Raw genomic sequence first — 27,851 nt, forward strand, 5'->3', positions numbered from 1 at the left:
AAGTTGAGTATTCATCAAGTGATACACCCTCTTTTCTCTTTCGTACTTATATTATACAGGATGGCGCGGCATACTGGCCAGTTGTGGCCACCGTCAGCCTTGGAGCCAGCCTATGCCTGAACCTGCATCGCAGCAAGGAGGACGGCGCTCTTGATCCCGAACCTGCTTGGAGGATCCTCCAAGAACCCCGTAGTTTACTCGTCACAACTGACGAGCTATATACCGAATATCTCCATGGGATTGCTGATATCGAAGAGGATGCTGACTTGAGTGCCGAAACTGTTGCCAACTGGGATCTTCTCCGTTCTCCCGGTGTATACGCCAATGGTCGGAATATCCGTCAAACTCGCACAAGCCTGACGTATCGAGATGTTCTTCAGGTATCAAAAGTCGCGAACAAGCTTGGCATCTTCCTCAAACGATGAAAGATTCAGGTGTGACTAGAAAGCTAGTAGACAGGTGGGATCATGATCCATCGATCAGCTACCTTGTCTGAGCCGAACTTGTTCTCATACCATGCTTTTGTGCCCTTTGCCGTAGCGCCCAGGTTCACGGCCACAAACGCCACAGCAGTCAGGATACTCTTGTTGAATAGCTCGCCTGGAGGCGCAGCGATCCAGGCAATTGCAAGGTACAGAATGCACTCGGCAGTATAGTGGGGGCAGACGAGGTATTTGAACCACCCTTCCGTTGGAAGTGTGTACTTCTTGAGGCTGGCCAGATGTCTGTGGCATTGATTTTGCTTGAAGTATGCAACGAAATAGAATAAAACAGCCGATAGCAACCTCCGTGGGATTTTAAGGGGCTGGTTAGGAGAATCCCAACATGACAAAATTGCACCTATAACTTGTCAGTGTCTCTGGTGACCAACTGTGACAGGTTTGTAGCGTACTGGAACCCTCGATCCAGACAGCGAGGCTTATAACGGCATAGAATGCAGCACCAAGTGCCCAATGAATGAACCACATAGGTGACGAGCCTGGCTTGAATACAAACAAACTCTCATATAACCGCCTTGAACCCTGCAACGCCATGAGCAGCCATGCGATATAAATTTGCTCTAGGCTCATCGATGATCTGCCAGCCCTGTCCTGCCACGTAGCAATAATCCTCAACACCGATCCCCTCGTTAAATATTGCCAGGCCCAAAAGCCTGACAGAGATACTGAGGTGATGTAGAAGTGCAAAAACCACGAGTGAGGCACTTGCCCATATTCCGTTAGGTTTTTCAAGAACGATCTCAATCCTGCGAAGCTTTGCTTCTCATCGTCTTCTTTCTTGTTCCTGGACTTGCCGTCTTTAGGTCTTCGAGGACCATAGTCCATCATAGCCCTACGGACATCTCGAGGGAGAACCTGTAGAGCTAAAACGAGAGCGGCAGAAAGTGTGAAGAAACTCTGGCACCATTGAGCTGGAGATAAATCTGACGCCAAATCTGCCACTTTATTCAGAATCTCCTCCATTACCTTCGGTAGTATTTTCAGGTCGCCGATGTTTTTGATCTATAAGGACAAGGTGAGGTTCTTCAAAACACGTTCGTTGGCTATTGGCTACCTTTACCTTATCAAACGCGTGTTTTGTACAGTATCAACTTCTCTTTTATATACATTTTACACTGTGCATCGATCTCATGTTGGATATACCTACTTACCTTAAGTAAGGCAGTTCTCGTTATTGTTACAGTACTATATATTAAAAACTGTATATCGAAGCCATATTATGAATTAATATGTCAATGGTTGGTTAATTCCCAGTTTAGATTATGCTCTGATCTTTGGTCTCTGAGCTGAGATTGAACGTTCGTACAGTTTTTAATAGTTATGTCGGCACTGGATGCAATCATTGTCCAACCAAGAGGGGCTTCTTGTTTCCGAGGCCATACAGAGCAACGCATCTGTTTTCAATGATACAGTTTCTGTCAACTTAGTATGATACCAAAGTTAAGCGGACCTCAGAAATTGTTACAGCTTACCCTAGAGAGACGAACTCTGAGCGTCGTAGGCTTAGGTGGATATCTACACCGTATTGGTGAAAACATTATATTGGACAGCATTTTATCTTTGAAACAATGCCATAAATCGAAGGAAGGGAGTGTTATAAGTTACTCCTGACATCCTGTCGTATACCCAAAGGACACTTATCCACTCCAGCAACTTATTGCAAAAATAAACTCTTTATTCAAATATATTGCCTCTCGAAGCTTGTGACAATGGGGATGCGGAACACAGACAAAGAATTTTGCTGAGAGTTATGATCAAGTTCACGAAGTAAGGAGAAGAGAAGGAGTTGGCTTATCAAAACAAAGCAGCTTCTGTTTAGCGAACGATAGTCTAACCAATAAAACAATAACCAAGCGAGTGTATGTGAAAATAGTAGTAAACACCAAACCGAAAAGTACAACCCAGATCTCCCATCCTATGCTCGAACCCAAACACGGCCACCGCTTTTGACCACCGATCTCCGAAACTCCAGATCACTGAGCGAACATCCTTTACAGACCAGTGCCGAAGTTCTGGCAGCGGCTGCTGAAATTGACATTGGCGTTCTCCCAGAGACAGTCAGCATACTGGATGGAGCACTTGTTCTGAGCGCTCTGCCACTGGTCGTTACCGAATAGGTTGAAGAAGCGAGGCTCAATACCAGACTTCTCGAGGGCGCGCTTGTGGAAGTGGGAGTGAGATCGCTTGTCGAAGTAGTTGCTGCTATCACTGCGAGTGTTAAGCTTCTTGCAGCTCTGGACATAGGTACCGACACAAGCGTTGTACTGAGCCTTGCAGGCGTCGGCACAAGCGCTGGACTGCTGGTTGCGGCGATAAGAAGAGCAAGAATTGGAGTTGGTATTGGTGTAAAGCTTGAAGGGGTTCTGAGAAAAGTCGCCCTTCAAGTCGTTACAGGCAACAAGAGGCAGCTCAATACCACCGACAGGGTTGCCGGGACCGTAGCCCCAGATGTTGGAGCTGGGCTGCTGGCAAATGTTGGTGGGCTGAGGAGCACAAGAGGTGGCAGCAGCAGAAGAAGTGGTTGAAGTGCTGGTGACGGCGCAGGGATAGACGCTGGTGGTAGTCGAGGCACTGTTTCCGCCAGTGGGAGCGTTGTTCTTGATGCAGCCAAGCTTGTTGCAGCTACGACCACGGGAGCAAGAAGAAGCACAGTAGCCCTGGACACCATCACACCACTTAGAGAAGTCGAAGCAGTTCAGAGCGCCGGGCCAGCCAGCGTTCTGGAAGCAAGCAGCAATGTTCTTGGCGCAGTTGTTGTAAGCGGTCTGACAACTGTTTTGATCCTGGAAGTCAGGGACAGACGGAGCACACCAGTTACCACACTTGTACTCGCAGGTGTTGGGCACAACAACGGTAGAAGTACACATAGCAGGACCAGTAGTGGTGCTGCAGGAAGTAGTGGTTGTAGCGGAAGGCTTGTTGGTGGTAGACTGGCCATTGCCGTTGGTGGAAGAAGGGTTGGAGGGGCCAGGAGGGTTGTTGGTAGTGGAAGAAGGGCCAGAGGGACCAGAAGGACCAGAAGGACCAGAGGGACCAGAAGGCCCAGAAGGCTGACCCGTGGTAGAAGACTGTCCATTTCCAGTAGTGCTGGTCAGAGTGCTCAAGGTTGTGGAAGAGCTGGTGACAACCGATCTGGAGCTGGAGACCGAGCTGGTAGTGGAGGAGCTAACGACAGAACTGGTGCTTGAAGAGCTGGAAGTAGCAACACTTGAGGTAGTAGCGGAAGTGGTAGAGGTAGATGACCAGAGAGAAACGGAAGCCGAGGCAGAGGCAGAGTTGCTGGGCTTCCAGCCACATGGCTGAAGAGAAAGCAGATCCTCAGCGACGTAGACACTCAAACGACTAGGTCCACCGCAAAGGAGGGTCTTGTCACCGTTGCAAGGAACGTTGCAGTCACCAACATCTGCCTTGACAGTGTCATTGGCCAGGACGTTACCGCAGTAGCATTCACCACCATATTCAAGACCAGCAAAAGGGAAGCCCTGGTCAGCGCAGGCAGTCAAGCAACTGGTGGGGGTCATCTGAGAACCATCAATATCCATCGGCCAGGTCAGAGCGCGGCCCTTGGAGGAGTTGTCAGTGTAGCAACCGTTGGGCTTATAACCGGCGATAGACTGGACAGTTCCCTGAAGTTGAGTAACAACTCCTCCAAGGTTGGTGAGCTTGAAAGTGGGATCCTGCCAGATGGAGAAGGCATTGTCACTACCGCAAGTTTCGGTTTTATCACCAGTGCAGGGATAGTTGCACTGGCTATCAGGAAGCTGAATGCCACCAACGGTGGAACCGCAGTAACAGACACCATAGTACTTGAGACCAGCATATCCGGAAGCCGTTACCCTTGCACTCGGCAACACACTTCTCGACAGTCATGTTGTACTGGTTCTGACCGGAGCGGTAGATGAGTGCACCACCCATATGGCCCTCAACGCCATCCATGTAACATCCAGATGAAACATAGGGCTGGAAAGGGTCAAGACAAGGCGGGTAGTCAATGTGGGTGGCCTGGGCAATGCCAGCCAAGGCGATAGTCGCACCAACGACAATGGTTCTAAGAGAGAACATGATTTTGTTGTTGTTATCAAATGAGAGGATAGAAAGTTGCAAATAGCTGTCGAGGTTGTTGTAAGTGATATCGTGTATCCGGTGCCTCAGTGACGTTGCAAGCAGTCTTGGTGTTTAAAGAGAGTGGTGCCCCAGGGCAAGTAAAAGAAAGAATGCGATCCGAAGAAGAGAGTGTGAGAGTAAGCTGATTGCTTGAGAAGCTGCTGTTGGATGATGAGAAAAGACTGTTTATGGTACGGGGGATTCGAGGATATTTATCCTTTGCGATTATTCCATGACTACTAAGGCAAATCTCCTCGCCTCTCGATCAACTTAACGAACTCAGTCATGTCAGCCATAGACTCAGGAACCGGAAGCCCCGTGCTCATCCACAATGCCACAAATCTACTGAATAACATCATGATGCAAAAGACGCCAGTGAACACCGATGAGCTCGTGGCACAACAAGAACAACCCTTCCCAAAGCGGGAGTCATAGACAGACGCCACTAAGCGCCTAACACACGCCAAACTCGAAGGTAGTATCAATCGGCCAGTTCTACTAAGGACGAGACTATCCAAAACAGCTCAGCCGGGTAAGCTCCTCTCTTGCTAATTCGGGCGTAGATCGCGAAGTGGACGAGTTGAGTTCCTTATAGTGGCTTGATCTGTTAAGTCTAGTCGGCAGAGTGAGAGACGAAGAGGCGCGGGAGGCCGATTTTACGACAGTCATTCGAGCGTAACAGACTTCAGAGGTGAATCTTGATGCACGTGGAGACGCCAAGGGCCCAGACGTGACCGATGGCGGTCGGCTCTCGGAATGGATTCGGAGGCGTTTTTAGGGGCCTGTAGCTCTCCCACCTGTTCCTGCAGCTTCTGATGCAGGTACAATAGGTCCTAGTTAAAGAGTCAGGAACGAGGCGAGGCCGAGGCATGGCCCACTCATATCGCCTGTGACCATGATGTTGATACAGATCCAAAATTGTCACACCCTCGTGACATGTTAATCTTGAGTGATAGAACACGTAGAGTCTAACATAAAGAAAGCAGGAGCAGAAGCGACTTGCCAGAGTCTCCAAGTGAATGTGTCTGGAGAAGATTCTAGTTGGTCCCTGCAAGAGATCTCCATCCTCCAAACCAGATAAACTGGATCTACAACAAGGTCATATTCCAAATCCCCCAATAAAGCTTTGCCTTTCGATCGGATCCACGATGGAGTAGAAACACCATAATAGCGGTATCGTGGCTCTGGCCCAGCATACCTGTGGCTAGCTGGCTCTCCATGTGGATTCAGCACTTGCTGGTGTTGTGTTGGTCGACCTCTTCAACGCTACTAGCCTTTGCTACGTCAAGCCGCAATTGAATCCTAATTCATTTCTCATTGCCAGAAGATCCATGCCGTGAGGATCTAGATGGCTGAGGTCCGGTCTGGTCGTCCTCTTTGATCGCCGGATTTGGTCAAGGTTGAAGGATATCGAACAACTCTAGTTTGGCAGCTTCTGGGGACGATCTTGTTTAGTCGTTCAGCCACGAGAGGGCCGGACATGCCATCAATTTTCCAGTTATTCCAGTTATGGAGAAAAGCAGAAAGAAAAAATTATTTGGTGTCTGGTGTCGTACAAAAAAACTTGTCGTCAATGGTAAAGTTGAAGTTCGTTGCTTTCGGTACTAGTTCGTTTGCACGTGATCATCACTGACATGACTAGACTACAGGCATCATCAACCAACAACAAGGGTGACAAACGCAGAACCCAGCACATTAAAACTGCAAATAAGAGTGTTTGAGAGTTTGGATGATAAGGTTGGGTTAGCATTGAAATCCAACGCTGCCGGAATTCTTGAGTCTATTCGATCACACCCATCACTCGTGATGATCATTCGAGTGTCTTCCATAGGCAAACAGTCTGACGCCTCACGAGAGCACCACTACCATCTGCACCTCGTATAAACTTTGCTGATCACGTTCAAACCAAGTCCCCATCAGTGAAACTCCTGACCTGTTAGAGAAGACTGGTCTCGAATCTGGCATTACAGTTTCAGAACGAACCGTTGGGATTTACTAAACGATCCCGACGATCCAGGAACCAAACTCAGTTTGAGACTCAGTCATTCGTTTGGATAAGAGCGGATATTCAATCTCACCGATCGATGACATTTCATGACTTTATAAACATACTCATATCATGTTTCTGTTGCGAGCAAGTCCTTCTAGTCCTAATCGTCTAACCTAATCCTGCCCTCTTAGGCAATAGATGCCCCCTCAACTGACTCGTGAATAGAGCATGTATATTTCATAACGGACTTTTCAAGCCTACAAAAATCGGCATGAAGTGATAGACTGCTATATGACGAGACAGTGACTCACTGGGCAGGGCAGAAGGTCGTCTGCTACGCTAGTTAACTTTTCAAACTTGACAGTCACGTTGACCATCGATAAAATTTGTCCAGGTACGAGGAATGCGGACTAATAAACAACAGGTCTAGAAAGGCTGTGGCACTAGATTGCTTGTTCAAGTTGTAAGAAGTCATCATTCGTCTACCTCATGATCTATCCTGTCCCTTAGATAACCAATGAGCTTGACTGCTGAGAAAACGGTTGTAACATGGTGCTCGTGTGCGCTTAGTCTTGAATTGATTCATACTACTACTACTTTTCCTTCCATGCTACGGAGAACAAGAAACCAAATCCTGAACGCCTGAATCGCAAACTATGCATGCCCAATTGCGATCTCTCTCCCCTGTCTGCATCGCTTATTTGTTCCTCATGTGAGGAGGAACCCACTTGCCAGTTGTTCGTGAAGCAGGCTGGGATTCCGCAGGAGGAGCGGGAGACTGCTTTCGATCCTCCTCAGCACGGCCAGAGCCGCTTCGGTCCATAGGTGGCGCACCACCCCGAGGCGCGAAGCGAGGGGGAGGGGCGGAAGATCCAGCATCAGCTCCGCCACCAGCGGCTTGCTTTGCAGCCTCACGCTCTCGCCAGCTGGGCTTGCCACCAGAGAGGTTGAGTTTGGGAGGACCACCAGCAGAAGGTCGGTCGTTGGAACCAGACCTCTCGGCAGGAGGTGCTCGAGAAGGAGGAGCATCTCCAGCGTCACGGTTGGCCGCCTCACGTTCTCGCCATTTGCCGGCACCAAAGACAGGTGGTCTTCGGCCCTCGGACGAATCTGTGCGCTCTGGTCCACGAGAGAAGCCACCAGCCCCTTGAGCTTTCTCCGCCTTGCGACGAGCCAGTGCTTCTTCTTCGCGTCGCTGTTGAAGGGCAGCCTTCTCCAGCATCTCTTGACGTTCCTTCTCCCGCTGCTCTTTGAGCTTGGCAAGCTCTTCCTTACGAGCTTCATCCCGAATGCGCTGCTCCTCCTTCTCGCGAGCAGCGCGCTCTTCGGCCTCACGTAGCTCACGCTCTTTCTCCTCGCGCTCACGCTTCTCACGAAGACGTCGGTCACGGACCTCCTTCTTGCGCTGCGCGATCTGCTTCTCAAGCTCACGCTCAGCGTCACGACGGCGCTTCTCGAACTCATCACGACGGCGATCATGCAGGGAATCACGGAACTCCTCGTACTGAGGCACCAGTCGACTAAGTCGGTGCTTGAGTTCAACACTCTCCTTGTGTTTCTGCTCAGCATCCTTGAGGGTTTGGGCCTTGACAGTCTCATAGATCTTGCGGTCCTGCTCAATTTGCTTGGCATAGTCCTCGTGTAGCTTCTTGGCTTCCTCCTTACGGAAAGCACGTTCAAGATGATCGAGACGCTTGCCAGTGATGCGGAGACGCTCGTTGACATCATTCTTCTCACGCTCGAGCTGAGCCAGCTTCATTGCGCGTAGGCGGTTGCTGTCAAGGTTGTCAAGGTCCTCCAGATCAATATCGATAGCCTTGTCGCCAATCTTAAGATCGGCGATCTGCTTCTTGAGTTCCTCCTTGCGAACTCGGTCACGCTCAGCCTTGAGGCGCTTGGCCTCGCGCTCCTTTTGCTCATTGGCGAGACGCAGATCCTCAGCTTCTTGGAGGGCTTGCTCACGAAGTCTCTTCTGGCGGGCATTCTCCTTCTCCTTCTTGGCTTGGATCTCAGAAGCAACCTCCTTGCGCTTCTGGATAAGGTCCTTTCGTGAAAGAATGGCCAGATGCTCCTCCTCAGCACCAGCCTTGGCGCGAGCGAGAGCAGCTTCACGAGCCTCGAGGCGTCCCTTGTTGAAGCCAGGGTCAACATAATGGCAGGTGGTGAAGAGAGACTTGGCGAGGCGGGTAAGCTGGGAGCGGACAATCTCAGAGGGAGTGCTCTGAAGACGCTGGACGGTACCGGTCTCAGACTCTGCAGAACCGGCAGAAGACCCGCCGTGGCTAGCCTTGGATGATGAGAAGACATCATTATCGAAGCTCAGAACACCTGTGGCATGGGCCATGCGGACAGAGAGATCGCCCTTCTTGTTACCATTCATGATGAATTTCTCGATAGTTCCACGAGTGACCTGGTAGGGCTCAGGGAATTGAGCCAGGCTCTCAACGAAAGACAGGTCGACGGTTTCGTAGACCTGGGAAAGCTGCTGGAACAGACGGGTAAGGATGACCTGCTGCAGAGGGAGAATGTATTTCTCCATCTCAGAATCGGCGCCAATCTTGGTCAGGATAGGAGAGATCTTTTGGCAAATTGACAGAGGATGGAAGTCGACCTCAAGGATCTCGTAAAGCTCCCGAATCTCAGGGCGAGCGCGCTGAAGAAGGGACTTTGAGAGGGCATCCCGGAACAGTCTGGCACGAGTAGGGGCTTGAGACATTCCAAGGAGGTGAGTCAAGCGAGAGTTCTTGTTCTTTCTGGCCTCGTCGAAGTCAACCATGGCACCTCGAGATCGGGATGTGCTAATGACAGGGATGGCAAGGGCGGAGAGTACAACGAAAGAGGCGGCCTTCTGAAGCTCAGCGTCGGAGGCAGGGGGGTTGTCAGCCTTCTTGCCCTGGCCAGTGGCAACCAGGACAGAGGACTGGCGAAGAAGAGTGTAGTATCGCGACCAAGCAGCAGCGTGAAAGAGGTAGTTCTCGCCGACAAGGAAAATTCTGGTAAGCTTCTCGTAGTAGTTGGCCATCATGACATTCTTGGGAGGTCGCTTGCTGAGGCTAAGAAGAGTATGAACATCCTCGACACTTCGGAAAGCCTCCTGCCAGAGCTCGAGCTCTACAGCGACATTGAGCTGTTGGAAACGTGTCTCAAGGTGTCGCTGGAGAGTGTCGGGGTCGCTCAGGTTGATGGCGTGCATCTGAGAGGAGTACTTGGCAGCGGTCTGCACATGGTTTCGGAGGAGCTCGCAGAGGCGGCGGAACTCGGTCTTGCGAGTGTACTTGAGACAAAAGTCAAAAGCCTGGGTAGCGGTGCTCTGGTAGAGGATCTCGAGACGAGCATTGTTTCGGAGAATGTCGAGAACAGTTCGGTAAGCCTCCCAGAGGAACTTGAGCCAAGGAGTGACGATAGCCCGGTCGGTACGGTCTCGGGACTGCTCACCGGAGACGGTAGCAAGGAGGATGGACTCCGGGGTCTCGGTGGCCTCGAGATCGTCGATGTTGGAGGTGCCGGCAGTAGCATCAATGCTCTCCTGAACTTCGTCGGCCTTTTGCTGGGCGGCAGTGACCTTCTCAACCGCGAGCTCAATGAACTTCTTAAGGACCAGCTGTGATGTATATATTAATATCGGAAATCCCAACGGCACCGACTCTGTTATGATGTACGCACCTCGATGGTAGCAATATTTGTGTTCTGGGAAATATTCTTGTATTGGTAAAGGGCGTCCTTGGCAAGCTTGCCCTTCTTCTGTTCGACGGAAAGCTCGACGAGGAGGAGCATCACAGGCTCCAGCGACATAATTGGGACATTTCGGGAGCGCTTGTTGGTGATGTGCTCATGGAGCAGAGTCAAGGCGGCGGGAGCCTGGCCGACTCCGATGAGTTCGTGAGCCCTCTTGAGAACATTCTCAGGCTTTTGGTGCGGCGGAGGAGGCTATCAAAAGACTTCAAGTCAACATCAAAGGCGGATTTAGTGTGGAGGAGGGGTAAAGTTCGAATAGAGAGATAGGGCTCGAGTTACGACAACCGGGACAAAGGAAGGCAAGTATTCCACGTACCATGCTGGGCAACCTCCTCTGTATATGACTTGACTAAGAGAGGAGATTTATTGATGATGATCCGAGATCGATCAGCCGGTGGGGAGGTGCGCTGAGGTATTCGACCGGCACTCGTGATGGTGTTGCGACGGCGTAGGTTGAATTTTTCGATTTTCGTGTGTGGCCGCTACGGTTAGGAGGGGCTACTGCCACGCTTACATCAGCTGTTATGATTGTGGTGTGGCGGCAAGTTCGGTGGCCGTGCACGATGTCAGCCACATACTTTCGTTGGTTGGGTGATTTCAAGCCAGAAATTGATTGAACTGCTCGAGATAGGTTATAAACATCGCTCATCACTGGAGTCAAACAAGAGCGTGCGGTGTTATTTTTGGTTGCCTTCTCTGAACAAGGCATGATAAAGACATCACTTCTTGGAGATCTGCTGAACTCTGAGGACAAGTAGTTAGAGGGCTGACCTGCTTATACAGTTAGCAAACTCGACTCGATCAAAGGTTTATTCGCAGCCCGGTAACATGAACAGTGATGAGAGATTGGCTGAATCTTATCCATAAATAGGTGTACTGGCTGATAGCCTGCCCATTACGAGTTATCAAGTTATAAGAAGACCCTTATCTCAAAGTGATGAACTTTGGAGCATGATAGAGATATACGTGAGAGATCTTCAGAGACCCATGTTCCTGTCCAACTTGATTGATAGCGGCAGTCAGGCGGCCAGTCATCCAGAGGATAACGAGAAGTTAATGTCTTGTGTCGCTTGTAAACTTAAGATCCCATTGGCTCTCGAATGCATTTGACACCGGACATCCAAACATCCAAACATAGTAGTTAAAGTGATGAATTGTGCTCAAGCTTCTTCTTCTTGATAAAAAAAGGTTCGGTTCGTGTTTTCATTTCATGAGCAAATCAAAAGAGAACAGTTACTCCGATTGACACTATGTGCAAAATAACAAAACATCCTAAGCCCTCCAACGACTTGCAGGGCCGGTATGTATGAACATTGTTCCTACACAAAGCTGAGATTCTCGTGTTTCGGTCACAAATTACAATACCCCGATCCGTGTTTATCCTTGCGAATGGCGTCAGTTGGTCCCAGCTGGATGGCGTTGATCATTCGTTTCACGAGTTCTGACATCTCGGAAGTCATCAAAGAGTACGGATGCACATAACGAACAGATGGGATGGCAATCTGGTCAGGGGTAAAAGCAGGTACCTGGGCCGGGGATCGTGTGGGAAAAAAAGCCGACGTACCAGGCTCGAACCATGTCAATAGGAGAGCTGCATAGCTTGCAATTATCAGCCCACAAGCGGAACTTGCTTGGTGCTGGACATGAGGAATAGAGAGCAAGAGGGGATTGAATGAGGACTCGTCAAGGCAATTACTCTCTGTGCCAGAATTGTAGAGCCTAGAAGGCGAAAAACACTCTTGATACAGAATTGTTTCACTCTCTGGTGAGCATTTGAAGCTATAGTAAGCCCCAGCTTCAATGCAACAATTCACAACAATTCGAAACAGAAAACAACTCTTGTACAGGGCTACACAGCCCTTTTTGAGGCTGCAACCCAGAGAGAGAGAGCAAGGTATCGTGACTGCTGCGCCGTTACCCAAACCATTTGCAGAAAGAGTCTGTGTCGCCAAGACGGGTCTCATCTTAATGACTAGCAGCATTGGTGGATCTCGTCGGTTCCTCTTAGCAAAGTCCTGACTTCATTAGTAGCCTGAGTATAATAAAAGAGTTAATAATTTAATAAAACACAGAAATTATGAATAAACAACCCAATGTATGTCGTTATTGTTTGTTTCTGAAGGCAACATATCATTTCTGTTTGATGCACTTGCTCTTGTTCTTCACTTCTTGGATGACCGTAACTCGTAAAGGACTCGAGAATCAAACGGTTCTCTCAGCCCAGGAAAAGGAACCCCTTTATGTATGCAGGCCGCTACTGCAGCGTTCCGAGAGCGGGAAGCGACAGTAGCAGAAACAGAGGCTCTGAGCGTCTCGAACTCCATAGAAACTAGAGAGCGACGTAGTAGGGACGCGTCCAGGAAGGGGCTCACAAAATCTGTGAACGTTATGTGGTGTCGCAAGCTTCTGTAGTGGTATTCGGTTCTATAAGCTTGCGCGCAGCCGAGACGAGACGAGCTTTTGGGTGACCAAGAACGAGCGAGCTCGGCCTCTGTTTTGTTAGCGGGCAATGTTTCCGTACCTGGACCTGTGCTTTTCGAGCTTGGACTTGATCAACATGGCTTTCTCTCTGCCCCATTATTGAGATGAATGGGCGTATTGCTTTCAACTCTCGCGTTCTGGTGGCAGATCTTCCCGCTTTTACCGATTGACCAAAGTTTGACGGAATCCGTCTTTGGTGGCTTTGGGCGATCTCATGGAAGACCTGGTAGGTAAGCTTAGAACCCAAGGTAAGTAACCAGAGGTAGTATTGACGCAAGAGGTTGGAAGTCAATGTCATTCAACCTCCCCTATGTCAACAAAAATCGAAGAGATTCACGCGGTTCCCTCACTCGCTCTGGCTTCTTGGCTTGGAGGGTTGCTGATTCAGGTTACTCCCCTCATAATTTGAAAGGCAATATCAAGTGCCTGTAGCTTTGCAGCTAAGATGGCTTCGGGGCCAAATACGGTTCCGCAGGCCCCACCAAAGCCAACCACGCGCGTTCTATGGCTAAATTGGAAGTCCTTTTGCCATGGATGCTTGTCTGGTGCAATAAGAGGAGCATAATTAACTCGTTAGCTATGAGCATAGCACAGCAGGCAGATCAGGGGCTGGGCCTGGCGAGGCTGGACTCGCTGTTTTCAACGGGTTATTGGAAGGTTGGAACTGAAAGCTACCTACCTGAAATTTTGTTACTGTAGAAATCTGCTGTCGATATGTTCCATTCTGAATCAATTGGCTCCATCCAACGTCCTGAAGATAATGTCTCGTCTCCTTATCCCGTTGACCATCACATCAGCCCCTAGCAAGGTCTAAGGTCCCTCAACGGGGGCCCCCAGCAGCTCCCCCCTACCCCCAATTTCCATGCCAGGGCTCCCGCAGCACAGGAACAGAAGGAAGAGCCACAGCTTCAAGTGCACGAGCCACCAAGCAAATCCGCCTAAGGAAGTCCCCAGACGGGCAAAGAGTTATCGAGCACTCAGTGGTCCATTTTCACCCAAAAGTGGCTCCACTAGGCGATCTAAACCCAGCTTGTCCTAATGCTGGTGCTGGTGCTTCCCGCAACTTGGACCTGCTGCTGGCTTTGGGTTAGGTAGGCCGTACCTACCTAGCTCGAGGGTTTCCACTGCAGTGCAGTTTCCCCCCCTACCATGCCCCCAGGCCAGGCCAGGTCCTTCCCATCACATTCTCGCTCCTGCTCTGCTTTGCTCTGCTCTCTGCCACCAACTTCACCAAACCTTACCTTCCTTTCCACTTGCACTTGCACTTCCACTTTCCCTGGCCTCTCACGACGGACCCTTTTTTCTTCTCCTTCACACACCCGTTCCAACCATCATCACCTTCCGAATACCCTCCCGACTGTCGATCCTCTCATTCTTGTCTGCGTACTGAACCGCTTCGCAAGCTCCGACTGTCATTTATTGACTCGAGTCCGACTCTCCGTAAGTCATATCCTACTAGTGATCGAATCTTCGTCGCCGTCAATCAGGGGCAAGCGACAATTGCATATAGGTGCTACAACATGGAAATGGGCATCGACAGAATCAACCAAGTGATGGACGATGCTCCCTTGGACTCGTTTGTTCCGATTGCGATGACATTCACCCGAGACAAATTCGATTGACGCGATTCGCCGACCTTCCCTGATCCGTTGGCCCATCTCGCGATGCCTCGATTACGCTTCGCACTCAACGATATCACTCCAGCAACGCGCTAATATTGAAGAATTACAGTTCTCAACGTACTCGCGCGCCTCATCGCCGTGACTCTCCCTCCGAAACCGCTCTCACTCGCCCACCTCGGCACCCCGTTCCAAGATGCCTCAGTATACTTCTCGTGATGTTGGCGACCCTTCGCAAATCAAGAAGAACAAGCAGTCGATGGCCGATCTCAAGCTTCGACGACTAACCGAGCTCAACAATCGTCTGCGCGAGGATCTTGAGCGAGAGCGTATTCCCGTCAGCACAGCATCAAAGAGGTGAGTCGATCGTGTTGATTCTACACCAACGCATCAGTAACTAATGCCGTAATAGCATCATTGCCTACTGCAATGGCACTCGGGACTACATGGTCCCCTCCGTCTGGGGCGCTGTTCCCAAGGGCGAGGACCCTTATGCGCCGCAACAATCTGGCGGCTGCTGTGTGGTCATGTAATGCCACCCGCGATAATAATTTTTCCTTATTACTGGTTACCAAAATCAACAATTACGCAATGTCGGCAATGATTCAGCGATTAGGAGGTGGGCCGCAGTCAGTTTTGATATGTTTGTGACGCATTTAAGGGGAGTAAACCAAGGAGAACTGAGTATGGGATACTCGGATGATGGAGGCGAATTAGGCCCTGGATACCGAAGCGCTTGCTAGCATTACCACGACGGCTACTTGGGAAGCTACCAGGAACGACTTGCCCTATTGACGAAGCGACGCGAAGCGCGAGAAAGAGGGAAAAAGCCCATACACAAGATCCAGCTGTACCAGATGGACCCAGATCAAGATACCCCAAGAGACCATACTATTTGAGCGGGTCATAAACGCCAACAGCGAGAGCAATGGAGCCATAGTTGATGAGGAGGCTGGACTGGACTACAGCGATTTAATATTTTTGTCTCCGCACATTTGCCTTTCTTCCTGCTGGAAGGGACATGGATGTTGCTATGAGACCAACGATAAGGGGAGAGGTTGAAGCACCACTACGACGAGTCTGGGTCTGAGTCTGGGTCTTAAGAAACGGTTTATGGATCGGGCTCTTGCGCGAATGTAATAATTCCCCTTTTTATTATCATTTTTCTGTTATCATCTTGGTGTCATTTCCATCCAATGTCGTGTACGTTCCCCAAGCAAATATACTTTTTTTTATCTATGATTTGACGACTTCAATTCTTGCAACTGTTGAACTTGAGGCTTTGAGATATGAGTCTCAATGGTGTTTACGCTCGGTTTTATAACTCATGACTTTCACTTCATCACCTGTGTCCCGAGGATAAATCACTATTTCACATAGTGTAGACTCTGACGTTTTCAGGACTCAACTTTACGCCCATCCGACCCGACCCGTGCAAGTCTTCCTTGTTACCTTTTGCTAGTAGATGTACTTGGGATTTTACAACAACTATTACATAAGGTACCTACCTGGAGCAGATCTTGAATATCATTATATACTCACTTTGGCTACGCCATAACGAGTACTGCCACTCACGCTTCTAGCCTGTATCAGCCATCTATCATAACTTATGACAAGGTGTTCAAGCAGAACCAACTATCTACCTCAGCATGTCCCGCTCTACTACGCAGTACACTATGGGAGTACCTGATGTACCTAAGCAGAAATCACAAAGTGGATCACCTGGGTCGAATTGAGGCGTTCTCGACCGCGGGGCTTGCATATAGATATGACTGGGCATTCGCATTAACTGTAACTGGAGGGGCAAAGAATATCCCCTCATACAGTATAGTATACAACCAATTATCAATCACTGTCTAAGGCACCTCAAGCCATTAGGACGAGGTTCCCGTACTCTTTTACTGTCTCGATTGTTCCCTTCATATCTCAATGATAAGGTCACCTTACTGGAAGATTTAGTTGTCGAACTCAAGCTCGGAAGCCTCAACGCCTCAGAGTTTAAAAACTCAAAGGTCCAGCCCGGCCAAGTCAAGAATAGACCACGACGTTCCCGGAAACGACTGCAAAGCATAACAAAACCAGCAACTGAGAGACGGCGGCAAAAACCATGACAAGCCAGGCGTCGACGCAAACGCCTCTTCCCCGCGTTTCTATCCAGTTTTGCACGCAGTGTAAATGGATGTTACGAGCTGCCTATGTAAGTTGACCGAATTGACAGCCTGCTAGCATGTGACGAGAAGTTAACGCCCCTCAGTATGCTCAAGAACTCCTCTCCACGTTCTCAACAGGCCTCGGAGAGGTCGCTCTTCAGCCTTCTACAGGCGGGACTTTCATCGTGACTATCACGCATCAAGCCCCTGGTGCAGGCATTGCTTCTACAAAGACCCTCTGGGATCGACGGGAAGATGGGGGCTTTCCTGAGACGAAGGAGCTCAAGAGGAGGGTGAGAGATGTCATTGAACCAGGAAGAGATCTAGGCCATGTTGATAGGGATCACGGGAAGAAGGAGGAGACAGCGAAAGACAAGCCAGTTGAGACGGAGAAATGTGAGGATTGTCAGTAGCATTTCTCAAGCATCTGTGGTCATGACCTGGCTGGCTTATGACAGGTGTAATGAATGCCTTCACGTGCGGCATTCATATTGATAACACCTCTTGCTGTCCAAGTCGAATCCTCCCTTATGTAGGTGTAAATAGGTATAGTTAAACTTACACGCCTACGTGGTCGTCGTCTGAGGAGATGGGTATTCTTGTAATTTCATCACAGCCATTCCGTAGTCATCCTCACCCTTGGCGTATGCCGAGTTACGAGTTTATGAACCACATTCATCACTCACGCAAAGATAATACGACGCGATCTTCATCACAATTCGTACAGTAATTACTGTTCGCTCCAGCACCTTATTCCTCTCCTCTTCCACTACCTTCGCTATCCCTTACCAAAATCAAGCAACGCTCTACCCTCCTGCCCACTCGCCCTAAACCTATCTAAAAGCACAAAACGTATACAGAGGCCGCTCTTGAGCAACGAATAAGACCACACAAAGCTCGTCCATGAAATGCAACATGACCGTAAAAGAAAACGCTCCCAGTCAGACAGATTAGCAGTTGATGGATTATCTTATCCTTGTCATCACAAATCAAGTGAGAGAATACCAGCCTCTCGAACTGCGTATGTCCACGGGCCAGCCTACGCGGAGCAGACATAGCAAGATCGTCTGTCCCGTGGATCATGTGTGCATGGAATCCGAGAACTGCATGTGCGCGTGTGCAACTCAAAAAACAAGTTTTGTCAATGTTTTATCTGTGTGTGGAGCTAAGAAACAGCCGTTTGTCGTTATCAAGTTCGCATATAGGCATTAGAGACGATTCGGGTTTCGCAAAAGTCAGCGTCGCGTCCGGCGCCTCTTTAGTTCCGTCACCCTCCCAGTGGACCAACATTCCCTGCCACCAACGGTGGCAAGGCTAGCTGCGAGACGGCGGAGATTGGGGGTGCGCTTCGATCGAGACAAGTCCCGAGTCGAGTCGTTCGTTCTTCGTCGCGGTTGTCTTTCACCTTAGTCGAGGAGGTGGGATGATCGTTTAACGTCGGCCGAACCTGTTGAAAGCACATTGTTGGTATAAATTCTTCAAATCTTCTTTTTGCGAGGGGAGTTGATTGGCGTGCTAGTGCTGCCAAGAGTGGTTGGAACATACTTTTGCTTCTTTTCAGCGGGTTTCAAGATCTAGGAAAAGCATAATCAGCATGTTTGTACCATGGTAAGCATTGTCAAATCTCACCTGAAAAGAACACAGCAAGCTCTCGTCGACACTCATCATTGCACCAGCATTGTCAAATTCACCACAGTAGTTGGGCGCACTGAATAGCGTGACCAGCTGGCGCTTGGAGAAGAATTCATAGCCGTCCTCAACAACCTGGTGAGCTCGGCAGATTAGGTCCATATCATGTTTCTGAAGGAAGCGCGAGACAACATCCGGACCGAATGTGAATGAGACACCACGGTCGTTTTCGCTCCAGCCAGTAATATCCTTATCTGGATCAGACCACAAGAGATCGCAAAGAAGACCGCAGTCAGGGATCTAGAGATCTGTCAGTATCTCTCACTCGGAACAATTTGCGCCTCCATCTCGCGCAGTCCAGGCTACTCACATCAGTAGGTCGCATGACACGGCGAATTTGCTCCATAGAGTTGAGGTCAGGGCTGAGGCCACCGTGCATGGTAAAAATCTTCTCGTCGATGATAGCGGCGATAGGAAGGCAGTTGAAGCAATCGGTGAATGTCTTCCACAGCTTGATATTGTAGCGACGCTTGCACTCGTCGTAGAAGCCATAGATTCGGTTGATAGAGGCGCACTCGTGGTTACCTCGGAGGATGAAGAAGTTTTCGGGGTACTTGATCTTGTAGGCAAGGAGCAAGCAAATGGTCTCAAGAGACTGCTTACCTCGGTCGACGTAGTCACCGAGGAAGAGGTAGTTGGCCTCAGGAGGGAAGCCACCGTACTCGAAGAGTCGGAGGAGATCGTAGTACTGTCCATGGATATCACCGCAGATCTATTAGGGCACGGGCAAGTCAGCAAAAGGGTTTTCTTGATTGCCCAAGACCCAGAACAGAAGCGCCCATATCAAGCACCAACTCTCAGACCGAGGCAGCACGAATGCTGGCCAAAAACATACCTTGATTGGAGCCTCGAGTTCGAGGAGGATGGGCTGAGAGATGAAGATCTCACGAGCCTTGGTGCAGAGATAACGGATCTCGGCCTCAAGTAGCTGAACTTGCTTGCCAGGTCGGCTGCCTCGCACCTCGAGTAGCCTGTCGATTATAGAGTCGAGATCGACCTCGTGTTGGTCTGCCATTTTGAGAGAATTTGCTGGCGAGAGGGTGCCCGCAGTAGAGTTACGGGAGGGTCGCGTGGGGGAGGAGGAAGGCGGCAGACAAGATCGCTAATCAGAACAACTGCGGGGGTAACTTCGTCGACCGAAATATGATACCAGATCGATACACTTCGCAAAACCTGGCCGAGTCAGCCGGTGAAACCGGGAAGCAAGAAGATACAAGGCAATAAAAAAAAGAGAGACGTGGAAAAAAGACAAGTCGAAGAAAAATGTGTCCAAACTCGCAAACGCCGCGACCGACAAGAGGGTGAAAATTTGACGATGAATGGATGGACAAATATGAGGCAAAAGACAAGTTTGGGTTAGGTTGCGTTGCTTTGCGGGTGAGTTGCGTTGCGATGGTGGAACAACGAAACGAGAGGAGTCTAGAAAAATTGGAGGGGAAGCAGCCGAAGAAGCATGAAGAGGGCTGTGAGCGCGAAATGGGTACGGGAGGGGAACAAGAGGGGAGACGAGACGGCGCGGCGCGGGCGAGCGAGCGAGCGAGCAAGCAATGAATTGAATGGGGCGCACACCAGTACCAACGCCAAATGGTAACTTACCCGTGAAGGGATCACGTCTCTAATGGAGCGAGCGATTGGAGGATTTTGCGTTTCGAAAGATCGAAAGCGCAGAAGAGCAAGTTGATCAGCAATAGCAAATTGAGTCGTCGTTCGATATTGAATTGCAAAAAAGAAGCAATCAGATCACGTTGGATATGGGGAGAAAACAGTCGTCGTCGTGGTTGCCGCAGTGGGCCACCGACTTTGGTTGTTGATAGCTGTACCAGAAAGAGACAGGTAGGTACAGGGCGTCAGAAAATGAGGGGCGAGCAAGATGCTAGAAGCCAGAAGGGGGAGACAAAACACCGTCAGCGCGAGCGAGTTTTTGTTATCCTCGTCTTCTGGTCAAGCAAGAGTAAATATTGCGTCGACAAATATGTGACGCTTCGTCGCCTTTGTAGGATATATAAGCAGGGTCCAGTAAAGGGCCTCTGTATCGTCGATTTTGATGATTTTCTTTGAGATATGAGAAACGATGTTCTCTTCGCCTTTTTATTTATTTATTTATGTTATCGTCGTCTGGTCTGTTGGGGCAGCCAAAGCGGGCGCGATCAGGGAATTTGGAGTCGGGGGACGGAACACGGTGGTTCGTCAGTCGTCGTCTGGGGCCAAAAGGAAATGGCGGATCAAGTAACAAGCAAAGCAGCTCTTCACAAAGACGAGCGGTTTGTAATATGTTCGCAGAGAGTGTTGGCGATGTGGCTAACACGTGGATAGAGTCTTCGTCTCGGTCGTCGTCGGGTTAAGTTGAAGGGTTGAAGTTTATCCTCTGACCTGAGGGAACGGAAGGGGGGGAAGTTTTCCAATTTTTCCTGGGCTTTCACACTCGCTCGGTCACTGAGAAGGTGGACTCGTCACAACCACCAAACAGAGCTGACCCGACGCTTGGGCTTTGGGCTGCCTACACTAAATGGTACCTGCCCTGGTCTGGAAAGACGCTAGTACACAGGGCCCGGATGTGAACCTGGAATGGATGGACCTGGGACAAGTACGGGACTCGGGGAACTGACCCTCAGTGGCACTCCGGGTATGGGGCTGCTGAGGGTAGCTATATTTTTAGTGGGAAGCCGCTACAAATTGCTTCTCTCACCTGCCCATGCCTCAGTGTGACCTGAGGTATTCGACAAGACAGGTGGACATCGACAGAATCTTGGCTTTTCTCATTGATCCAGTACATAGCATCTGCATATACAACAATAGAGACTGGAACGTAACTCATCTTGACATTTCGGAGCCCCTCTTCAGTTATTTCTTGTCGTCCTGGGTTACTTTGTCTCTTGTCTCGCTTGCTTGGCTCAAATCACCGTCTCATTTCCTTCTCGCTGTAAGTCTCATTTGCTTGCTGCCCGTTGGGTGCCCAGGTATGGATACCCTCACCTCATATCGCGTCTTGAGAAGCCCTAACTACTAAACAAAAACCTTGATTTTTTCCTGACAAGCAAGCTTCGCCAGGGGAAAATTGCTCCTTTCCTGTCACTAGGTGAGGTAGTTAAAAAAGGGGGCGTCTCAACTCTAGAGGCTCCTGCATAGCTTTAGCGACCGGATTCGTCGGCGCTTAAGACTAGAGCAGCAAGTAAGAGAACCCAAGTTAAGCAAACATCAGTTTTCATCTAGCTCAGCCTCTCTCGGCTCTCTTAGCATCGGTCCCCCAAGTCCCGGAGAAGAGAGGCTCTTTCCTTATTAGTTAATCACCCTAAAGTTCGAGTGAAGAAGACGCTGTCGCGTGTGTAGGTTGCGGATATAAGAAGCTGATTCGTTCGACATGGAGCGCATCGAGAACAGGGGTTCCTTTACTACCAGGATATGATACAAAGATAGACAGGCCTGCAAAGTCGTATTGCGATCGAATACGTAACATCCACTTGTTCCATTCCAGTTGATAACGGTTACGGCAGAGCTCACTCCCTGACTTCAGACTTAACAAAAAGTAGCCTCATCCACTCCTCAACAACTCCTCCATAAACCCCATGGGATTTCTCAATTGCGCATGCAAGAATCTCGCCACTCAAGCCCAAGGCAACACACAACGGCACATGTCCTTCCTTTGCTGCATGATGCTGATCCCTTTCGAGGTCTCTGTATGGAAGATCGAAAAACACCAACCAAAAATCAAGAACCTGGTGCATATGGAGAACTAGCTCTGCAGAGCTAAGCTCAGCTCCATCCAGAAGAGAAAAGAAGCATTGGATGCTCCGATTTAACCATCTCATCCCACGTAAGCTCGATGAGCATGTCGGCTAACGATATGTGTATCACAGCTTTATTATTTAGTGATTAGACGAGTCAGATATCAGAAAAGACAGCGAGGCACCTATCTTTGTGCTACCAAAGCTCCTTCTTCTGAAGAAAATGACCTCAAATTACTCACCGACCATTCATTTCTCTCTCGTCTATTGCGTCAGTACGCGTGCCCCGCTAGGACGCGCAGGAGCCGGTGTACACATACAAACGGTGATGCAAGCAAACGAATGGACGAGTGTGGCTACATCATCATACATCCAGACCATGATTCACGTGACATCACAGACAACCTCCATCATCACCGCCACTAAAGAGAGTTATAAGATAATACTTTTCCACATCATGACAGATATTCTCCATTATATCATGATCGAATTATGTCACAGAGTTTCCTATTTCCGCTCCGGGTTTCCCTTTGATCGTAAGGGGTTCCGTCAAAGCATGGTCGAGATATTGTTGGACTCGGTATTTGATGGAACTATGCTCCAAGAGTCATACTGATCGGTTCAGATTCCACGATCATTAATTTTATACATTTGTATCGTATCCCACTAACCGTACACATTCTCAAGCCGCAGTCCATCGCTGAGCTAAGTCCGTTCATTCGCATAATCCATATAGGAATCCTTCGCCAACGCCTTTTCCATCCCATAATTCCTTCTCAGAGGTATTAACCCTGTAATATTTGTTTCCCATCCTTCCCTTGAACGCCAAGCTCATTAGTGCATCTGTATGGCCCTTTATACTCTCTGAAATGAACCCGCATGACAAAAACCGCAAGCAATCAAAATGCGCCGGTTGTGGTGAGCGTTTGCTTGGTATATGCCTATACGTTGAAGATCATTTTCTCCTTGTTGATGTCCTCCGCTTCTTTGCTTTACTCGCTCTGGTCTTACTACCCGCGGGTTCTACCTCCTCCTTCACACCTGCCTCAACTGTAGCAGATGCTGCAGCGTGGTCGACATCCATACCCAAGCCTTTGAACTCTTCGTCATCTAAATCTGTAAGGTCTTCGCTGAGCATGCGGATGGCATCTCTCCCGGCCCAGCGCTCTTCGAGAATAGATGTTCCCTTGGGGTCATGACCCTTGAGGTACCAAAGTATTCCTCCATCTGTCAGAGGATCCGCAGGTTCTAATCCAAGACTGCCGTTAGATTGTGGCGGTGTGGGAGGCCCTGATTGTGCCGGTTGAGGCTTCGACATATAACCATCTGTGTCGGGGGGTGTATTGGATGAGTTGACAGTGTTAGGGAGAGACTCGTGTTTTTCGACAGCACCTGCCTCTGCGAGATCAGATGTATCGACGTCAATATTGGTGCTGACCTCAATATTTCCATTATCTGAAGTAGTGTCCATCGCATCTCCACCCTCAGTGGAACTGGCCTTAACAGTAATTTGAAGCTCGGCATCAACCATAATAGTGTCGTTGGCTTCATCACTGAGGTCAGTTGGTTTATCTTGGCTCGTCCCAGTCAGTGGTCGGACGTCCACGCTTCTGTCAATGATGTTCTCCAGCTCCTTCTTCAAGCCCTCGAAAGGCTTTTGGGAGATCTCCGACTCGATTCTCAAGGCTGTCTCAAGGTGTGGCTGAACAGCCTTCAATATGCGTTTTCCCAATTTTCGGCGCTCTCGTATATCTGAGAAAGTGGTTTTAGCAGGCGGTGCGTCGACAGCTTCAGTTTGAGTTGCAACCGTAGATGACTCAGGCGGTGTTGTAGAAATACCAGTACTGATTACATCGCAAAGATCTAAAGCAAAGGACATTACTGTCACATAAAAGCGGGCATTGACGCGGCTTTGAAGCTTGTCAAGGCCGTCCTTGAAGAGATCTTTATCAAGTCTGAAATAATTAGTCCAAAGTCAAGATCAGCGGAGCAATATATGCACTTACGACATTGCCCTGTCAACAGCAGGGTTGAGAAGTTTCGCGACAGGGAAGTAACACTCATCCACAAATTCTTGTTCAAGTTCACCAGCGGCAACCTTGATCTGCTCCCGTTCCACAAGCTGGGCTGCAAGATCTTTGAGCTGCTCAAGCTCAATAATCAAATTCTCGGCGAATTCAATGCGTCTAGCAAGTCTGATCTTTCCGCTCGGCCCCATGGCTGCGAAGTCACGTCGCGTAAGCTCCATCGAGGAAAAGGACTCCATCTGAAGCTGCAGACGCTTTAGAAGTGCTGCTCCTCGACGGTTCTCACGCTTCAGGGTCCAGTAGCGACATGCCTGGCTCAGGAACTCCTTGCGTTTAGGAAATGCGAATCTTTGAATCGAAGCGTCTACAACTTCAAACACGGCCTGTGGTATAATAGGTGCACCTGCAGGAGTTTTCCAGACGTTTTTCGGATTCTGGCCTCTCTTTTTGTCACCAACGACTGCAGACTTTGTCCCAGTAAGCTGTGTTTCATCCGATGGCTGTTCTGAAAGGGCGTTGCGCTGCTGCTCTGCAATAGCATTCGCAACAGCGGTGTTATCAGCCCAGATACGATTCCTCATGGTTCTCTTATAGAATTTCTTGGCTGCCTTTGTGGCCTGTTGAACACTATGCTCTTGCACATAGTCAGGCGGGCAATGCTTATCACAAAAGGCCTTGAGCACCATACCGCCATCCAACACAGCGAGAGCACCCTGGCTAGTCTTCATCTTAAGAAACAGCCGGGATCTCCGCGCACAAGTGACATGAAATGCTTGATAGCAGTTCTTGTTTCCGCACTGTATGCACGCGCCCATTCGCTGTCGACAAATGTAACACGTCAATTTCCAACGGTTTTTCGGCACCTTTTCTACGTCCATGACTGGTTCCATGAACGTGTGGTTACCCAAGGAAACCTCAGGAATCCACATTGCGCAAAGCAGATGTGCCCACTTCGAGGAATTTGTTTGCTTGAACGCACCGTCGGTGTTGGGACAGAAGATACAAGTCTGCTTTGAGTCAATATAGCAACTCGAGAAAGTGTTCTGAACTAGACTTACAGGAACTGAAGGCCCACAGAGCTGGCATTTGCGGCAGAGCCACTGGCCTTCTGGGATAAATGGGACACCATAACATTCTTGATGAACTGCGAGGTTGCAGCCATCACAGAACACAATCGCGTTGGTGTTTTCGCAGTCGCCGTCGTCGCAAATGGCGCATTTTGAGTCAGGCTCTTCACCCCCTTGCGGCTCACCATTTACAGCGGCGGCAGAGCTTGATCGCGGACGATGGGTTTGTGGAGGCTTCGGGTTCGGTTTTGGAATTCTCTTCTCAAGCACATGCCACTCCTTTTCGATCTTTGTCATAGTGATTTCGAAAACTTCGCGTGTTATAGCTGGAACGTCGTTTTGCCTGCGGTGAGCATTGTATCGCCCAAGCCAAATATCGTCTTGTTCATCCATATCATATTCGACACGACCGATTCGTGTACGGTAGACCGGCCCGTCAGACGCTGCCATAGCAGCATCGGTCAATTCTGCGTCATCTTCCATGGTAAGATCAGAAGATTTGATTAAAGCTTGCTCCGGGCGCAGGTAGTGGTCACTCTCCTGATAGCCGACATTACTCATTGACTTGTCGACAAAGCGAGCCTGGCCAAAAGTTTTGCTCTCATATAATTCGATGCTGTTGGTTTTACGATATGAAGGTAGTTTAAGATCCAGTTTCTCTTTCGGTGTCTGGTTTTGAATGGGTAGAATTTTAGGTGTTTTTGGTGTTGTGAGAAAGTCCAGCGGCTTGCTGCTGTAAAAGCTGACCACATCTCGGGTCGGTCGACGAGGGCGCCGTAAAGGTGTTTCAGTAAGAACATCGGCGGCATTCGACTCTGAGCGACCTTGAGGATTTGGTGTGTTTCCAGTTGATGCGGGGTTTGGTTGTCTCGATGGGGTTCGGGTTTCGTCCCAAGGTGTTCCGAATGCCTGAACCACTGATAAATCAGGTTGTTCTTGGGGTATGCCATCAACCTGTTCAGATTGCAGGATCATGAATGTAGCATCAATATCTAGGTTAGGATGGAAGTCCTCCCAGCTGCGCTCCTCGCGGGGCTTATAGTCTTCAGCCTGCTTCACAGCAGTCGCCATGGCTGCAGCTGAACCCCATTGCATTTCCTCCAAGCCATCATTGCCAGCAGCTCGCGTGCGAGCGCCTCTTTCTCGTCGAGGCATTATGGATGGAGAAGGGCCATTGATAGCCTCGCGCGCAGCTGCTCTTGACCTCGATACTGTTGATGGCCCAGTCGTATTCGGCGTGGTTACCAAGTCAGCATCAGCGAAGCGACCACCGCCACCAGCCCCTCCTGGAATATATCGACGTCGTTTTGGTGGTGGTTCAGTTGCGGAGGCTGCCGCGAGGGCTGCTCTTGCAGCACGAGCAGCATTGGTCGAACCCGGAGGACGACCTCGACGTCTTCCGGTAACGGGTCGCCTGGGAGTCGGAGATGCCGGAGCCATCTTGAGCGAAGCTAACGGCGATGTAAACTTGAAAATCGAAGCGTCGCTGGCGCAAGCTTGAGATGGATAATCGCGTCAAGGGGGAGGTGGCGCGCAGGCTCGGTCCGAAGCTTGGCGAAATCACCAATCATTTGAAAGGCGCCATACACACCAGAGGAGCTTTCTTTATTATTCCCGTAGAATATACGGTCAAAGGAAGACTTGTTCGGTGAATAAGATGATGGGATTCGCGACTGCAGAGGAGGTGATGTTCTGCCTCGGGCAAGGAACGCGTGAAGTTGGCGTGCACGGTCCCTGTTTAGTCAGCGGCATCCAGGGTGAAGGTTGACATAAAAAGGTCACCAGACTCTGACATATTTTCGCGCAGCACAAGCTGCGACTTGCTCAGATTAAACTTTCAGTATGCTTCAACAATGTGACTTTGTTTGTGCAGCTCATCTGCCAGTTTGTCTCTTTCTGGCTTAAGCTCATGGGCCGCATCTGCAACGTGGGGAAGCAGATCTAGCATTTTGATGGAATTGCTTGATCAGATCTGACACGACTCATTGTACCTGGCATTGCTGGCCTCAAGTGACGTAGAATCTCCCCATGTAAAACGTCTTTGTTTTCGACTACAAGTAATGCCAAGATTTGTTTCCCCAGTTCGCAGATCGCCGTTGCTTGCTGGTGCTTGAAACCTAGTCAGGCCATCCCGATTTGGAAATAAACTGGGAGAGAAATCTCTTAACCTTATGATGAGCATATGTTATCTGATCCTAAGCTTGTCTATGCCTGCATTCATGTGCTTGAGAACTTTTCAAGGGGATCAATCATTAATTGGTAGGATTTTCTCTTTCTCTTGCGCCCACCCGACCTGGGACTTGTTAGTGGCTCCAATGGCAATTAATGACTGTTTGAATGAGACTTCTTGGCTCCGCAAATCATGGAAGCAAATGCCGAAGCAAGATCTAGAGATCTGCCCAGGGTCTAATTTGAGATCCTATCATATGCTTCCCTGATGCCCACTCTTGTTGACACTTTGACGCCTGTGTAAGCGAACTGGGTCGACAGTGCAACAGCTCATTACCGCCTTTTCCTTAACATCCAATTCAATGACAGTATCATTCATGATCAGTTGTCAAAAACTTGCAAGATGCCTAATTGTTGAGAACAATATTCGCCGCCTGGCGACATCCATAGCACCAAATCTACATCGCCGACAGCAATGCGAAAGCTAGATTTAAGCACCCACAGAACTACTCCGACGCTTGTGGTGCATGAGAGCTTATCCATATTCACGATGGCCTCAGATCTAACGACCCTAGTACGTGTCCCTGGCCGCGGGGCC

General features: G+C 49.5%; 10 protein-coding genes across 18 annotated transcripts; 4 read left to right on the top strand and 6 right to left on the bottom strand.

Annotated features, from left to right (window-relative positions):
• Positions 1-19: 19 nt before the first annotated feature.
• Positions 20-1,521, bottom strand: FOXG_02178 (uncharacterized protein). The gene is made up of 2 exons (XM_018379508.1): positions 893-1,521; positions 20-840 (listed from the first exon to the last, which is right to left on the bottom strand). Exons 1-2 carry the CDS (start codon positions 1,461-1,463, stop codon positions 449-451), a joined length of 963 nt encoding a protein of 320 aa, XP_018235556.1. The 5' UTR covers positions 1,464-1,521; the 3' UTR covers positions 20-448.
• FOXG_02177 (alkylated DNA repair protein alkB like 6) lies at positions 61-425 on the top strand (the record flags this gene model as incomplete). The annotated part of the gene is made up of 2 exons (XM_018379507.1): positions 61-83; positions 134-425. 2 exons carry the CDS (start codon positions 61-63, stop codon positions 423-425), a joined length of 315 nt encoding a protein of 104 aa, XP_018235557.1.
• Positions 1,522-2,176: 655 nt separating the features above from the next.
• Positions 2,177-6,226, bottom strand: FOXG_02179 (uncharacterized protein). Its single transcript, XM_018379509.1, has 2 exons — positions 5,483-6,226; positions 2,177-5,437 (listed from the first exon to the last, which is right to left on the bottom strand). The coding sequence occupies exon 2, from the start codon at positions 4,040-4,042 to the stop codon at positions 2,492-2,494; it is 1,551 nt and encodes a 516-aa protein (XP_018235558.1). The 5' UTR covers positions 4,043-5,437; positions 5,483-6,226; the 3' UTR covers positions 2,177-2,491.
• A 519-nt stretch (positions 6,227-6,745) lies between these two features.
• FOXG_02180 (translation initiation factor 3 subunit A) lies at positions 6,746-12,161 on the bottom strand. 6 transcript variants are annotated; one of them, XM_018379511.1, is made up of 4 exons: positions 11,894-12,161; positions 10,646-11,711; positions 10,258-10,521; positions 6,992-10,195 (listed from the first exon to the last, which is right to left on the bottom strand). In XM_018379511.1, exons 2-4 carry the CDS (start codon positions 10,646-10,648, stop codon positions 7,292-7,294), a joined length of 3,171 nt encoding a protein of 1,056 aa, XP_018235560.1. In that variant the 5' UTR covers positions 10,649-11,711; positions 11,894-12,161; the 3' UTR covers positions 6,992-7,291. The 6 variants fall into 6 exon arrangements, with proteins under 6 accessions (XP_018235559.1, XP_018235560.1, XP_018235561.1 ...); XM_018379512.1 differs by having other exon boundaries at positions 10,646-11,770; positions 11,894-11,977; XM_018379514.1 differs by lacking the exon at positions 11,894-12,161 and having other exon boundaries at positions 10,646-10,830; positions 10,908-11,279.
• A 2,464-nt stretch (positions 12,162-14,625) lies between these two features.
• FOXG_02181 (guanine nucleotide-binding protein subunit gamma) lies at positions 14,626-14,962 on the top strand (the record flags this gene model as incomplete). The annotated part of the gene is made up of 2 exons (XM_018379516.1): positions 14,626-14,786; positions 14,842-14,962. The coding sequence occupies 2 exons, from the start codon at positions 14,626-14,628 to the stop codon at positions 14,960-14,962; spliced, it is 282 nt and encodes a 93-aa protein (XP_018235565.1).
• Positions 14,963-16,178: 1,216 nt separating this feature from the next.
• FOXG_02182 (selenoprotein W-like protein) lies at positions 16,179-17,281 on the top strand. The gene is made up of 2 exons (XM_018379517.1): positions 16,179-16,626; positions 16,684-17,281. Exons 1-2 carry the CDS (start codon positions 16,537-16,539, stop codon positions 16,990-16,992), a joined length of 399 nt encoding a protein of 132 aa, XP_018235566.1. The 5' UTR covers positions 16,179-16,536; the 3' UTR covers positions 16,993-17,281.
• On the bottom strand, positions 17,161-20,718 carry FOXG_02183 (serine/threonine-protein phosphatase PP1). Of its 4 annotated transcripts, XM_018379521.1 has the most exons (6): positions 19,865-20,718; positions 19,104-19,441; positions 18,579-18,980; positions 18,209-18,508; positions 18,125-18,153; positions 17,161-18,026 (listed from the first exon to the last, which is right to left on the bottom strand). In XM_018379521.1, the coding sequence occupies exons 2-6, from the start codon at positions 19,281-19,283 to the stop codon at positions 18,011-18,013; spliced, it is 927 nt and encodes a 308-aa protein (XP_018235570.1). In that variant the 5' UTR covers positions 19,284-19,441; positions 19,865-20,718; the 3' UTR covers positions 17,161-18,010. The 4 variants fall into 4 exon arrangements, with proteins under 4 accessions (XP_018235570.1, XP_018235568.1, XP_018235569.1 ...); XM_018379519.1 differs by having other exon boundaries at positions 17,161-18,153; positions 19,865-20,651; XM_018379520.1 differs by having other exon boundaries at positions 19,104-20,651.
• An 880-nt stretch (positions 20,719-21,598) lies between these two features.
• FOXG_18245 (uncharacterized protein) lies at positions 21,599-22,316 on the bottom strand. The gene is made up of 2 exons (XM_018398306.1): positions 22,233-22,316; positions 21,599-22,122 (listed from the first exon to the last, which is right to left on the bottom strand). Exon 2 carries the CDS (start codon positions 22,072-22,074, stop codon positions 21,763-21,765), a length of 312 nt encoding a protein of 103 aa, XP_018235571.1. The 5' UTR covers positions 22,075-22,122; positions 22,233-22,316; the 3' UTR covers positions 21,599-21,762.
• On the top strand, positions 21,714-22,657 carry FOXG_18246 (uncharacterized protein). Its single transcript, XM_018398307.1, has one exon. The coding sequence runs from the start codon at positions 22,214-22,216 to the stop codon at positions 22,604-22,606; it is 393 nt and encodes a 130-aa protein (XP_018235572.1). The 5' UTR covers positions 21,714-22,213; the 3' UTR covers positions 22,607-22,657.
• FOXG_02184 (NuA3 HAT complex component NTO1) lies at positions 22,544-26,776 on the bottom strand. The gene is made up of 3 exons (XM_018379522.1): positions 25,076-26,776; positions 23,997-25,024; positions 22,544-23,945 (listed from the first exon to the last, which is right to left on the bottom strand). The coding sequence occupies exons 1-3, from the start codon at positions 26,522-26,524 to the stop codon at positions 22,946-22,948; spliced, it is 3,477 nt and encodes a 1,158-aa protein (XP_018235573.1). The 5' UTR covers positions 26,525-26,776; the 3' UTR covers positions 22,544-22,945.
• Positions 26,777-27,851: the final 1,075 nt, after the last annotated feature.

This window comes from Fusarium oxysporum, chromosome 5, assembly GCF_000149955.1.
Source record: "Fusarium oxysporum f. sp. lycopersici 4287 chromosome 5, whole genome shotgun sequence".
Classification (NCBI taxonomy): domain Eukaryota; kingdom Fungi; phylum Ascomycota; class Sordariomycetes; order Hypocreales; family Nectriaceae; genus Fusarium; species Fusarium oxysporum.